Source organism: Ornithorhynchus anatinus, chromosome X2 (assembly GCF_004115215.2).
Source record: "Ornithorhynchus anatinus isolate Pmale09 chromosome X2, mOrnAna1.pri.v4, whole genome shotgun sequence".
In the NCBI taxonomy this organism is placed as follows: domain Eukaryota; kingdom Metazoa; phylum Chordata; class Mammalia; order Monotremata; family Ornithorhynchidae; genus Ornithorhynchus; species Ornithorhynchus anatinus.
Genome location: NC_041750.1, coordinates 11,464,265 through 11,479,036, shown reverse-complemented (window position 1 = coordinate 11,479,036; position 14,772 = coordinate 11,464,265). Strand labels below are relative to the sequence as shown.

The following is a 14,772-nucleotide window of genomic DNA, read 5'->3' as shown; positions in this document are numbered from 1 at the left end:
ACCCCACCTCTGTCCTTGTTGCCTTCCCTGGTGCTGGACCAGGAAGGATAGAGAGGCCCGTAGGCAGGTCCAGGGAGCCCGAAGTCCTTCTCTGGGCGTGAGCCGGCTGGGTAGGGAGTCAGGACAGGGCCGGACCTCTCCGGCTGGTTGAGGCTGTGGCATGGAGCTCCTAATGATGCCATCTCTAGGGCACATCCCTGAGAGCATCTGCACCCCCCACAGGAGGTGGAGGAGACAACTGGGCACCTGGCCCATGCGACTTCTACCCAGCCGCCCCCAAAGGGGCGCCCCCTGGGTCCCCACCTAACCACTTTGTCTCTCTGTTCCCCAGTTAAATGGAAGTGGCCAAGTCAAAGTGCCCAGCCACTACATTTCCACCCAGATGCTTGCACCACCACCGCCCCCGGGCATGCCCCGGCTGGCCATCTCCCCCGACACCAAATCTGCCACCACGACTTCTGAGGGAGGAACCTCGTCGCCGACTTCACCCAGTAAGCACGAGAGCGGTGCCCGTGGTGGGGAGGGCGGCACAGTCGGGTACCCCCTCTCTCCCCGGTGCACTGGCCTTCCCACCGTCTTGCCCAACTGGGAGTGGGCCCATTTGGGCTCTGGGATCAGATCTCCTGGCACCCAGTGCCAGGTTGGACCCCCCATGTGGGTGTCTTCCAGCTCTCGCCCCTTGAAGGCTCTTAGGCAAAACGAGTTTGGTGGCTCTCAGCCCAGTTCCCAGAGGGCGAGCAGCTCCGTCATACACACCACTGTACTGACTGGCACTTGCTCCGAGCCCTCTGCCATTCCCCAGGGTCTGTGACATGGTGGAGGGGGCAGAGAAGGGGCCTAAGGAAGACTGGTTGCTCTCCTTGGCTCTTCTACCGGTGCCGCCGGGATCAGGCTCCTTCTCACCCCTGGAGCCCCAGTGGAGGAAGAGACCGGCACCTGTGCAGGTTTGCTAGGGAACCAGATGCCGTGCATGGCCGAGAACCACTGGCAGCGATATCTCCTCTCCCCCCCACCCCCACCCCCACCCCCACCCCACCTGCCTTCTCCCCTGTCCTCCCCTTCCTCCCCTTCCCCCTTCCCTTTCTCCTCTCCTCCCCAACCCTTGTCTTCAGCCTAAAGCGAGGAGCGCCCCCACCCTCACGCTGCCCAGGCAGTTCTCTCAGGGTTTGGCGAGCTTCGGTTTCTCACTCCCTCCCGCTTAAACTGTGAGCCCCGTGCGGGACGGGGTCTGTATCCAACCTGATGATCTTGTCTCTGCCCCAGCGTTTAGTGCAGTGCTTGGCACATGGTGAGGGTTTAACAAGTACCATAATTATTATTTGGCTTTTGACCAATTAGCTGATTCGTTATATAGTTATATATATATATAAAATAAGGGTTTACCTCTGGCCAGTGGCGGCAGGGGAAGAGAGACATGAGCCAGGGAGAGAAAGCCATGGCTACACCAGCCTTTAGCCCCCTTGGAGGCCCAGAAAGCGAATCAAGAGAGCTTGGCTGGGGCACTGAGGCTACTGCAGGGGAAGCCAGATCAAACCGACGACTTCTTCCATCTCTAGTGTCCCCCTTCCAAGACTGATCTCACCTGTCCCGCTGCATGAGACTGGGGCCGATGCCCTGGGTCCCCACCCCTTCCCCACTGTTCTCTCCCCTTCCCTCCTGATCCCTGGGGCCGGGAGCCTGTCTGCCTCTTGGTTCCAGGCTGTCTGAACCTGCCATTCCCCAGTGGAATTTGGGAGTGAATTATTTACACGCCAATGAAATTTAATCGCTGAGATTTTAATATATACGTACACACACGCACGCAGGCACACACAGGCACGCGCGCGCACACACACACTCACACATATATGCATGCACACATATAGAAAAATGAATAAATTACATCCATTCAATTATTTATAGAATGGGTGAAGGACTTGGGCCCAGATAGAAGGAGAAGGGAGTGAGGAGTTGAGGGGCAAGGGTGGCTGCTTAATATTTCATGGGTGTCTATGAATTATGAATTTTTCATCCCCTCCCTTGCGTCAGTAAGTGTTCAGAGATGCGCTGACCCCACAGGGTTCTGGGTAGGGTAAGGTACCACTCTCCGGCCCTGGAAGGTCACGGCGAACTTCCATGTGACCCTGCCGGGTCGCCAAGCCCCAGAAGCACGGGGGCCGATTTTTTTGCCATCTGCCCAGGCTCCCTGGTTGACATCTTGCTAACGGGCTATGGGTTTCTTTCCTCCACAGCCTACTCTGCACCGGGCACACCCCCTGCAAACCGTTCCTTTGTGGGATTAGGACCAAGGGATCCAGGGAGTATTTATCAGGCACAGGTAAGAGCTGAGAGGGAGAGGGCAAGCGTTGGGAAAGGGAGGGGAATCGGTGACAGAGCGAGGAGACCTGGAAGAGGCAAAAGCCTCCCTCCTCTTCCCCACCTCCCCCCGCCACGCCATCCCCGACCCCTCAAGATCCACCATCCCAACAACCTGCCAGCAGCCCTAATAGGAACCTCCCACTATGAGTTTAACACCCACCCCTCCCTTCCCACTCCCAGGACACTATTTACTGACCCAAGCCACGTTAGGCAGAATTCTGCAGTAGGACTGGTGGTAGAGGGTGGGGTCTGGAAGGCTCACCCTTCTGTCAGGGATGGAGCACAGCAGCCATTGGGGCAGCATAGAGTTAAGCTGCTTTGGCAGAAGTGACTGTGGCCAGGAGGAGGCTGTGGGCCAGCTGGAGGGAATGGGATATCATTAGCCCTCGGAGAACTCAATCTGCCTCCCCCTGATGCTCCAGGAGCAAATGGGTATATGGGAGAAGGGACGGTGCCGTCTGCTGGTGCATCAAGAGGAACACTGCGTTGAGGGTTGAGTGTTCGCAAGGGTGGTGGAGGCCCCGGGGTGGGGGTTATTCTTCTAGGGCCTGTCCACCTTGTAGCACAGTCCTTTGGCAGGTTTCCTTTTCCTCCAGATCCGAGGATGGAGGAGTCTCCTATGCCCCTGTTCGTTTCTGGCATCCTCTGTGATCCTAAACAAAGAGCCCAGTTGTCGTTCCTCCCCCTCCACCAGACCCCCTTCCTCTGGCCGGATGCCAAGCCTCCTTGCCAGCTGATGGGCACACTCCAGAATTTTCCTGGAAATCTCCCACCTGGGCTCTGGTTGGCCCCTTAGGCACCGAGGGGATTCCCGGAGAGACAATAGACAGGCGAGTTCCAGGGAATTGGGTGGTTCCTGGCCTTTTACAGGTTCTAACTCATGAGGACCGTTGGCAGGAAAATCTGAACCTACCGCTGGGTGTTTGGGGGGAGGAGGGGGTGGACATGATGGCTGCAGGGGGAGCGGGGGACAGTCAAACAGACACCCAGACGGCCGGGAAGAGCTGGAAGCCAAGACACAGGGGACCCCGGGGTCACTTGTTATGGGAGATGACCTCTTACTTAATGTTGATATTGAGTGAATGTTGATTGGCAGAGGCAGCTGGGGTGGGGGTTGGGGGTCAAGACCGAGGCTGTTCCGTGTTTCAGTTTCGCCATCCCTGCAGGACTGTCCTGCCCGTGGGGCCTCTGCCCTGAATGATTGAGACAGTGGTTGGAGTTCTGCCCAGGACAGAGAGCCCAGGGAAGGAGGCTGGGGCAGCCTAAAAGATTGAGGTTGGGGGGAGCGTGATTGTCTGCAGAACTGTGGAGGTTGGGTGCAGGTTGGGTCTCATTCCCAGGCTTGCATGGTCACTCTTGAAACATGACTGGAGTTGGCTAGCCTTTGCCTGAGCTGTTTAGGACAGGTTTTCCATGAAGATAATTGCTCCCCTTCCCCCTATATAAACTATGGGGTCCCTCCAGCTCTTATCCTGAGGTAGGACCAGTTTGAAGGGGAAAGCTCATTCTTTGAGGCAATGGGAACTTCTGCCCCATACCAGAGGGCAACAGAGCACCCTACCTACCTACCCCTACCCCTTTACTTCTCTCCCCAGACACACACACACGCTCACATGCACGCACACACACGCACACACACACACTTGGCATGGGCACCGCCTGGCAGGGCCCGATTGGCTGACTCCATCGCGTGATGGCCACCTGCCAATGGGATTCCATGAGCCAGTGCTAGCCTGGGACTGGACCGAGAGTGGCACAGGTGGTTGGAGTCAGCGGGGTGGGGAGGTGGCAAGGGAAGAGGTGGGACTGGGAACTAACCCTGCCTGTCAGCCCTGGCCTCTGCCCCAGCCTCAGACTAGGGGCATCTGCCCCCTCGAGCTTGTAGACTGCTGGCACTCCTTTTCTGGGCTTCCTGCCTCTCCTGACCGTGCTGGCACTCTTTCTGGCCTAGCCTTGGCTCAAATAACTGATCCTAGTTTAGAGTAATTGTCTTCCTACTATAAGACCAGAAAATTGACCAAGCTACAACATTTTAACCCCCAGCCTGCCCTCTCCTTGTAAAGTCCCCAAAATGTAAAATGAATGAAATCTACCCTCTTTTTCACTCACCTGGCCTAAATGGGTGAATGGGGAAGGGGCCTCTTGGCAGGTTTACTTGGGTTTGGTTGGCATCTTGAAGAGGAAGGTCGTTCTTCCCAAATCTGTCCTGTCCAGCTAGTCTGGCCAGTGTGACTGAGAGGCAGGAAGAGCTTGGGAATGGGAGGGAAAGGGATACTCAAGCAGGTTTGTGTGGTGGGGCTGCGCATTTGAATAAGGGTTCTCAAGTGAGGTGGGTAAATTCAGACCGAGTTGGGGTGTGGCTCCGGGCCTTTCTGCCAAGCCCACTCAAGGGGCTGTGTCCTAAACAGAGGGCCGGAACCACCCAGATCCCACCCAGATTCAGCTCTTCAACACAATGAGTTGGCAGATCTTGGGGCTGCCTGGAGCTGGAGAGGACAGTCCAGCTGGCAGCCTCCTAGGGCCCTGGTTCACATTTCTCATCCGGCCGGGAACCCCAGCCCAGCCCATAAAGGTGGCTCAGAGGGGCACTTGGCCCCCCGGGACCTCTGCCACCACACTCTGGACCAGCAGCAGGGGGATCACCAATTGGCAGCTGCTTTCTGACTGCCCAAAACCTTTTCAGTCCCAACCTCCATTAGTTAAAAACTCGAGACAGTAGATCTGCATGGAATTTTCCTCAGAAACAAAGTGGGGAGTGGGGCAAGGGAGGCCGAGGACCACCCGGTCATATAAAGGGCACAAAGGTAATAGTTAGGGAACATCAGACTGGGTAGTGTCTCTGGGGAAGAGCCGAGCCTGGGCGAAATCCAGATTCACACTGTGTTCCTTCACTGTGGCTTGGCTCCCCTGGGGCTATTTACTGAGTGTCCAGGTGCAAGGAGCTGTTAGATCCTTCGGCACCTGGGGGGCGGGCAAGGCAGCCCTCCACCAAACCCTGCCCTCGGCTGCTCCTATAAGGGCCTCCCTCCCTCACTCACTCTCTCCCCGGTCCAGCACAGATCAAGCAAAGCCCCTCTAAGAGGGTCACTTTCTACCATTTCAGAGGGGAGAGGGGAACCTTATTCATCAGCTGGACTTTATCCCTAATTACTCAATGTCTTTATTCCACCAGCCCGGAGCCTCTGTCCTTAAAAATAAACAGTAAGCGTGGGCGGTGAAGCTGTGTTATTGTGCCGCTTCTGAGGTGGGGTGAGCAGTGTAGTTTCGCAAGATGAGTAGAGGCCTGTCTGGTGAGGCCGTGGAAGGGGGATCCAAAGCCCCAGTTGGGGATTCCTTCGGTGGACCATGCAGTAGCGGTTCTGTTTTCCTGGTCCATAGATCTGAGCTCTCCAGTGTCGGAAGCTCCTTGTGGGCAGGGATCGTGTCTACCAACCCTGTCGTACTGTATTTTCCCAACCGCTTAGTACAGCGCTCTGCACTCAATAAATACCATTTATTGATGGACTGAAGGGCGCCTAGTACAGCACTCTGCACCCAGTAGACACTCAGTAGATACTACTTATTGATACAAGTGCCCTAGAAATGGGATTTCTCCGGGGACAGGCCCGAGGAGATTCACAACCAAGAGAAAGCGGCCGATTTGGAGGAACAGGGCTCCTTAGATCCTCTCTCTTTTTTCTGCCCTGGTGCCCCACCTCTTTCTGATCCCCTTTGCCCTCATCCCATCCTCACTCTGTGCCTTCCTTCTCTTCTTCCCACCCTGCTTCAGAGTCCATTTGTCAGTGCCTCGGTGTCTCTGCCTTTAGAATGTGTATTTATCCACCGCTCACAGATGGCTTCCCTCTCGGTGGTTCTTTGTCTGTTGGGCCCTGTTTTTCTATCGCCATGGGAAGGCACCTGCCTCTCTGCCTCCCTGTCCTTCTTTCTCTCTGAGGTGCTGTTCTTGCCCTCTCCTACCCCCATCTCTCTGCCACTCATTCTCTCCGCTGGTTCCTGCCAGCTTCTAGTCTTAGTTGCTTGGAGAGACTGCAGGCCCCCAGCTTCCTGCCTTTGGCAGTCAGAGGCTGGGAATGTCCTAATTGCTTCAGAAACCAAAGCTAATAAAAAATAAATAAAAAAAGTAAAAAAAAAAAAAAGGGCTGCTCCGCCCAGCCCACTTAACCCTTTCCCAGGCCCCCTGGTCCCCACCAGGATGTTCTCTTGAAACCACCTGGCTTTTAGAGGAGTGGCATTCAAACTCATGACTAAAATGAGACGTTTCGGTTAATTGTGGATTTCAGTTATCCACACTTCCCCTATTCTCCCACCTCCTCCCCATGACCCGCAGAAAGTGAACTGAGTAAAATATGCTCTCTCTGCTGCGCAAGTTAGACCTAGTGTGGTGCTGGGTGCATGTGTCTGAGTCTCTGGGTACCAAATTCATCCAAATTCTGATTGATTGATTGATTGATCAATAGGGTTTCAATAGCCTCTTTCTTCCAAAGAGGCCTTATCAGAGGTGAAATTAAAATATATATATACATATATATATGGGGAATACTTCTACTGCCCAAGGCAGTGGCAGGGCAAGAGGGACAGGAGAGGCAGGCAGAGGGTCAACCTGCCGCCAGAGGAAGTGCCTGGATCACCTCAACTACAGAGGGCAAGGAATGGAGCCGCCACCTTAACTATACCTCCACCCCTGGCCTCTTCCAGCTCCGAGGGCTCTGGGTCAATGTGGGAGAGGTGGAGCTGTGGCTCCTGAGCCAGCAGGGGCTGGGGGCAGGTCCCCATTGATTAGAGGCACCGCCTTCCACCCACCTAAAGGGCCGTCATTACCACCGATGCACTAAAGCCAATTTTCACACCAGAACAGCCGTTTCAGATTGTTTTCTTTGACTGGGACCCGGTACCGGCCATTCCGGTTTACTTCCAGCTCTGGGCCTTCAAGTTAGGCTAATGATTTTTCCAGTGCTCAGTCCTCGTATCCTAACCCTGAAATCACTGTGGTGTTTACTAAGAGCTTACTGTACTAAGCACTGGGGTAGCTACAAGATCGTCAGGTCAGCCATAGTTCCTGTCTCAAAATGGGTAAGGAGAGTGGGGCCAGCAGGAAAATGAGCAAACTAATAGGGTCGGAAACAAAGAAGAGAATATTCAGGGAGGACTACGGAACACATCCAGTTCTCTTTCATTGTAGGTAAAACCCAAAGATGGTGGGTAACGTTTCTCCCTCTTCTTTACTACCGCCGATCTTCCTCCCATCCTTTCTCCTTCTCTGGGCTCTCTTCCTCCCTCTTTGTCTCCTTTCCACTTCCTCCCCCCCACCATCTGGTGGGGTTAGTTAGGAGTTTTTCCAGAGTTGCAAATCACTTATTTCCCTTTGGTTGAGTAGACAGCAAAATAGAACAGTAGGGGCCCAGGAATGAGTTTTTGGCTCAGATCTGTAGATGATGATGATGATGACAATAATAAATAGTAGTACTATTAACAATAGTAATCCTAGTATTGTGTGTTAAGCACTTACTATGTATCAAGCACTGTACTAAGCACTGAGGTAGATACAAATTAATCAGGTCAGACACAGTTCCTGTCCCACGTGGGGCTCGCAGGCCAAGCGTGGCTCAGTGGAAAGAGCACGGGTTTGGGAGTCAGAGGTCATGGGTTCTAATCCCAGCTCTGCCGCTTGTCAGCTGTGTGACTGTGGACAAGTCACTTAACTTCTCTGTGCCTCAGTTACCTCATCTGTAAAATGGGGATGAAGACTGTGAGCCTCATGTGGGACAACCTGATTACCCTGTATCTACCCCAGCGCTTAGAACAGTGCTCTGCACATAGTAAGTGCTTAACAAATACCAACATCATTATTATTATTATTATTATTATTAAGAGGGTGATCAGGTGTTGAATCCCCATTTTACATATGAGGAAACAGGCCCCAGAGAAGTGAAGCTACTTGCCCAAGGTCACACAGCAGGCAAGTGGCAGAGCCAGGATTAGGCCTAGTGGCAAGAGCACTAGGGAGTGCTAGGGACTCAGAGGACATAGGTTCTAATCCTGGCTCTGCCACTTGTTTGCTCTGTGACCTTGGACAAGTTACTTAACTTCTCTGTGCCTCAGTTCCCTCATCCGTAAAATGGGGATTAAGACTGTGAGTGCCATGTGGGACAGGGATTGTGTCCAATCTGATTGTCTCGTATCTACCCCAGTGCTTAGAATAGTGCTTGGCACATAGTAAATGCTCCACCAATACCATAATTATTAATTCTTATTACCCAGGTCCCCAGACTCCCAGGCCCGGGGTCTTTCCACTAGACCAACCTGCTCCTAGATCCGGCCTTAGCGACACCCACGGGACTTTGGTGCCACCATCTATCCATGCCATGAGACTGCAGAACTGCCAGTCTAAAGCCAGGGGTAGGGGCAGTAAGGCCCTCCCTATGTTGCCTTTATGCTGGCTGTCCAGCGAGAGACTGAGGGTTTCCACCGGACTTGTGAGAAGCAGTTCCAGGGAAAATGGGAGAGTTGGAAACCCCCCAGCAAACTAAGGCCCGTCTGTCCCTCAGGGTCCTGGGAGAGCTCCAGGAACATTCAGAGACATCACTGGTGCCAGCTGTCTCTGGGGCACACTGACCACTTGCAGATTTCACTTAGTGAGAGATGCTGCTATCCACCATGCCCAGAGCAGACACTGTCCCCTGCCTCGCCCTCCCCTACAGGGGACTCTCCCTCCCGCCTTCCACCTCCTTTAATCATCAATCACCAGCTGCTTTGGGCTGCTCTGGCAGAAGGAGAGGGCAAGCAGCCTGGGAAACAGCATGGCCCAGTGGCAAGAGCACGGGCTTGGGAGTCAGAGGACATGGGCTCTAATCCCGGCTCTGCCACTCGTCTGCTGTGTGACCTTGGCCAAGCCACTTAACTTCTCTGTGCCTCAGTTACCTCATCTGTAAAATGGGGACTAAGACTATGAGCCCCACGTGGGACAACCTGATTACCTTGGATCTACTCAAGAGCTTAGAACAGTACTTGGCACATAGTAAGCGCTTAATAAATACTAAAATAATTATTATTATTATCCTGTCCTGGATCCCATCAGTCAAACACCCTGAATGGAATTAGTAAGGGTGAAGCTCGGGACTAGTTCCGTCACGGATGGGGGCAGGTGTGTCAGTTACCTCATCTGTAAAATGGGGATTAAGAGTGTGAGCCCCATGTGGGACTGGGTCTGTGTCCAACCTGATTAACTTGGATCTACCCCAGCGCTTAGTACAGTGCCTGGCACATAGTAAGAGCTTAGCAAATACCATTTAAGGAAAAAAAAACAAACTAAATGGACTACTGAGCAAGCCACCGGAGGGGACAGCTCGGTGGTGCAATCAATCAATCAATGGTATTTATTGAATGCTGACTGTGTGCAGAGCACAGTACTAAACACTTGGGAAAGCACAATGCAACAGAGATGGTAGACGCTCTCCCTGCCCAGAAGGAGTTCACGGTAGACAGGGGGAGATAGACGTTAAAATAGTTGGGGGAGAGGGGAAATAGTAGAGTACAAGGATATTTACATAAATCCTGTGGGGCCGGGGTGAGGGTCAGATGCCTAAGGGATCCACAGTCAAGTGCCTAGGTGATGCAGAAGAGAGGGAGGATAGGGGAGTGAAAGGGCTTAGTCTGGGAAGGCCGCTAGGAGGAGAAGGGATTTTAGGTTTAAGGTTTTAAAGATGGGAAGAGCAGTGAACTGTCGGATGTGAAGGAGGGGAGGAGTTCCAGGCCTGATCTGAGTTGAGCTGGCTGCCATCCAGTAACCCATAGCTAATCTCCCTGCCCGGCCCTTCAAACTCATTCTGGCCAATATCCCATTAGACTCTGACACCACAAAACAAACAGGGGCTGTCCAAACAGGACCCTCCCCGTCTGCCTGTACCTCTCTCCTTAAAGGGTCTTGATGGCAGCTGCTCATGGGATTTCAGGCCCCCCGGGACTTGGAAGACTGTTGATTTACTATTCTGCCCTGTTCAGCATTTCTCCCGCCCACAGCTCCATGGCTCTTCCCTATTTATTATTCATGCTTGTTTTTCTTTACTGGGCTGCACTAGGAAAGGGCCCACTCCGTTTCCATCTCCCTCCTGGCCAGGGTTTGGGCCCTACTTCCCGGCTGCTCAGTTTCATTCCCTTCTCTCTTCCCCATCTGGTTCCCAAATCTCAGGCTTTCTGATCCGCTGTGAACCGGGATTACCAGAGGGAAGTTGGGGGGCGGGGCGGGGCGGGGAGGGTGGAGAGCGAGCGGTAGGAGGGTAGGTTTTAGCTCTCAGAGAAAACAAAGTGGAATTTCCATCTTTGACAAAGCTTGTGTTGTGATTTCTGCCTCTCTTTGTTCTTGGGCCCCGTCTTCTCTGGCTTATGAACAGATTAGGTGATTTTTTCCACCCCCAGCTCCTTCCTTCTCCCCAGCACCCCACCCCCGTTTTAGTCCCCTGCCGCTTCCCCCACCCCCAAATCTGGCAAGTCCGGGAGACTTCTCCTAGAGCTCCCCGCAAGAGATGAGGAGGCTTCTCTTCCCCAGCCCCTGTGCTCCCTCCCTACCCGGCCCCATCTAGCTTGGCCCACTGCTGGGTCCCACTGCCCACCAGCCTCTTCGCAACGAAGTGAGGAGGGGCTTAAGGGTTCCCACCATCACCACCAAGACTGAGTAGGGGTGGAGGGACCCAACACCCCTTCTGATCCTTCTGAGGGTTGAGCGGTATCTCTGGAAGTGCGGAGAGAAAAGTCTGGTGGGAGGGGGTGAATGGAGGAAGGAAGATGAAAGGACAGGAGGGCTGTGGGGCTGTGGGGGTGGGGAGGGGGATAGACATGCAGTCCAGAGGGAGGGGGCGGAGGGAGGAGGAAGGGGAAAGGGGTATCAAAGCCAATGGAGCCGCTTGCAAAGAGGAGGGTCACGCCTAGAGCCGTCTGGTTGCCAACGGAAACCAGACATGAGGTAATGGCAGGATGAACTTGAACTTGGGGTGGGGGTGGAGTGGGGGGAGGCACGGTCGGCCCGGATCAGGAAACAATAGTGCCCGAAGATCAATAGCAGTCCTAGCCTGGTTTTCTCTAGGTAAAGGCTAGTCGGACCCGTCTGGATTGATTTACACCTGATGTAGCTGCGAGGAACAGGCAGGCTCAGGTTACCTCTCTTCGGCTCAGCGTCCACCCAGCATCCAGCTAGGAAACAGCAGAGCTTCAGGCCGCCCCCATCCTTTCGATTTAGGCTTAGCAACAAGCCAAGTGGTGGCATGGAGGGAGCGTCACCCCTATATCCCCGGCCCCCATTGGATGCTCTCACTTTCTGGAATGACTGAAGTCCCAAGGAAGGAAGTGGGATGTTTTAGTTTCTGAGATTTTTTTAATTTATTTTTTTCATTTAAAGTGATGCAGTGCGTTAGGAATTCTCCCAACCGTGAACTGAGGGAGCAGGTCCATGAGATAAGAAAATCCTTCAGTCTGGGCTAGAGTTGTAACTTGCTGCCCCTCGGGATCAAGTCTAGGGAACCAGACTCTGACCTAATAGTCAGGGCATTCCCACCCCTCCTCTGTGCCACTCTGGTAGGCACCAAGGTTAAAGGAAGGAGTGAACAGACTGGGCTGGCCCCCAGGGAGACCTAGCAGGGACATGGCCCAGTTGTCTAAATGCAATAGGACACTGTGACATGGAGCTGGCAGGTGGGTGACATAGGACTGAAAATAAAAGTGTCTTGATTCCCCCATTGTGCCACCCCTCCTGCCCGCCCCACCCCCACCCACTCTAAGCCCAAAAGGCAAAGGAAGAACACCCCCTCCCCCCATACCCCAGTTCGGGTCTTGACAATAAACTCCCCCCCCATACACACACACACACACACAGAGGAGTGTTGAGATCTGAAAGAAGATGGGGCCCAAGATATGAAACTTGGAAGTTTGGAGGAGGGGAACAAGCTGGGCAGATGGGAAGAAAGTAAACCTATTGGAGAGGGTATGAGTGGGTGAATGTGTGTTATCGGTGCATGCTGTTATAATAGCTCAAGGATCTGGACATCAAGGAACAGGACATGAGGTGATGGGGGTGAATAGGTGGGTGAGTTTGCACTGAGGCACTGTGCAGGGATTATACATTGACAGAGATTATGGGCAGGTGGCTGTTCATAGAGTCACAGAGCTGGAAAGGACCTCGAGTGATTGTCTGATCTAGACTCCCTGACTAATCCGTCTGGGACAAATGGATGTCTGTTCCTTTTTCTCCAGGGATGGGGAGTCCACACCTCCCTCAGTAGACTGCTGCAGGGTTTAGCCACTCTTTAGGGTGGAAGTCCTTCTTTCCTTATAGCTACAGGGCCGGCTTCAGACATCTGGCTGCCCAAGGCAGGGAGCAATTTGCCATCCCCCTTCTGTTCTGTATGATGTCATCACATTACGCTGCGCATGCGGGCAGCAGTCTGTCTGATGTCACCATATTATCACCGGGAGTACACGCAGTGCTCTGTAGGAACCATTATGTTTTGATGCCTGTGCACATAGTGTAACGCGATGATGTATTGCGGAAGCCTGGCGGAGCCCCCGAACCCAGGGCGCTTCTCCGGGGCGGACTCCTGGCTCACCCCATTACATTCCTCTCCCACAGCATCCAACTCAATCAATCAGTCACTCAATCGATGGTATTTATCGATTGATCTGGGCGCTTTTAAATTTTCAGCCGCGATCCCACAGCTGCCCTGACAGAGCTCTCTGAGGCAGTACCGTCTAAAGCCGGCTCTGTGTGCCTACCTCAATTCTCGCTGCAATTTAAGTCACTTTCCTTTTGTTTAGTTCTCTGGGGCCATGGAGAACAACTGGTGAAAATACCTCATGATCTTGTAGACAGTAATCAAGTCACCCCTGCTCTTCGCCAGATCACCCCAGGTCCTTCAAGTCTTCCTCCTAGAAAGGGAAATGATCCCTGTAATCTTAGAACTGCTCTAGTTTCTTCACATCCTTTACAAAATATAGTGAGCAAAATTGAGCACCATTTTCTTTGGAAGGATAGGGCAAAGAAGGATTACTTCCCGGATGTTGCACATTGTCATGTACCTCTCTGTATCATGGGTTTTTTTGAAATACTCACATCTTATTGTTGACTATGTTCCCCCTGCCCCAGCGCACACGCACACACAAACACACACACACACGCACACTCACCCGATCTTTTTCTTCTGTATTTGCATATCTTGCATTCGTGTATGATTTTTTTTTGCCCCTTAATGTATTACCTTGCATTCGTTCCCATTAAATTATAGCCCATGTCTAGAATTCTTTTGTCTGGGTCACTTGGAATCTCATTCCTGACTTCCAAGGTGTTAGCAACTCCAACGCCTTGAGTGTCATTTCTAAATTTAATGTGCATACGTTTAATTCCCCTGTCAGTCAATCAGTGGTATTTACTTACTGTGTGCAGAGCACTGTACTCTTTGGCGAGTTGAGTTCAACAGGGTTGGTTGACATGATCCCTGCTCACAAGGAGTTTGCAGTCTAGAGGGGGAGACAGACAGACATGGAGAAGCAGCGTGGCTTAGTGGAAAGAGCATGGGCTTGGAAGTCAGAGGTCGTGGGTTCTAATCCCGGCTCTGCCACTTGTCAGCTGTGTGACCTTGAACAAGTCACTTCACTTCTCTGTGCCTCAGTTACCTTGTCTGTCAAATGGGGATGAAGACTGTGAGCCCCACCTGGGACAACCTGATTACCTTGCATCTCCCCCAGTGCTTAGAACAGTGCTTGGCACATAGTAAGCGCTTAACAAATACCACCATTATTATTATTATTACCTTGCATCTCCCCCAGTGCTTAGAACACTGCTTGGCACATAGTAAGTGCTTAACAAATACCAACATTATTATTAATATACATAAATAATTTACAGATATGTACATAAGTTCGGTGGGGCCGAGGGTGGGGTGAATATCAAATGCCCAAAGGGTATCACGTGGGGGTGATGGTCCTGACAAACTGCGTAGAGGAAATCTTGTGCTCTGGAGTGTGCGCCGGTTGACCGGCAGCGCACACATGCACACGATCATTTCCTCTGCCATCACCGCCCATTCTCTGCAGGTAGGACCCTTATTGGCGGAAGAACACTCCCAAACTTCCTAACAGCCTCCTGTCCATAGCACAGAGTTTCAAACCAGCATTATGGAAGAATCAGTCATTAACCAATGGTATTTTCTGAACGCTTACCATGTGCAGAGCACTGTACTAAGCACTTGGGGGAGGACAGTACAACAGAGTTGGTAGTCACGTTCCCTGCCCTCGACGAGCTTATAGTCTAGAAGGGGAGACAGGCATTAATATAAACCAATAAGTGGATGTACTGTCATTTCCCCACTTCCAGCTCATTGCTGACACCTGGTATTATTTTATTTCTCCTGACTACCAACCCCATGATTGATT

General features: G+C 52.7%; 1 protein-coding gene across 8 annotated transcripts in view; it reads left to right on the top strand.

The window, feature by feature from the left end:
- NFIC (nuclear factor I C) overlaps nt 1-14,772 on the top strand; it is a 121,562-nt gene that overhangs the window by 95,385 nt on the left and 11,405 nt on the right. For 3 of the 8 annotated variants that reach the window (XM_029052744.2, XM_029052746.2, XM_029052745.2), the window contains exons 9-10: nt 332-491; nt 2,232-2,317. In XM_029052744.2, the coding sequence (XP_028908577.1) occupies nt 332-491; nt 2,232-2,317 (246 nt within the window). The remainder of the gene's footprint in view (nt 1-331; nt 492-2,231; nt 2,318-14,772) is intronic. The other 5 variants (XR_005659560.1, XR_005659559.1, XM_029052748.2 and 2 more) reach the window with 2 other exon arrangements.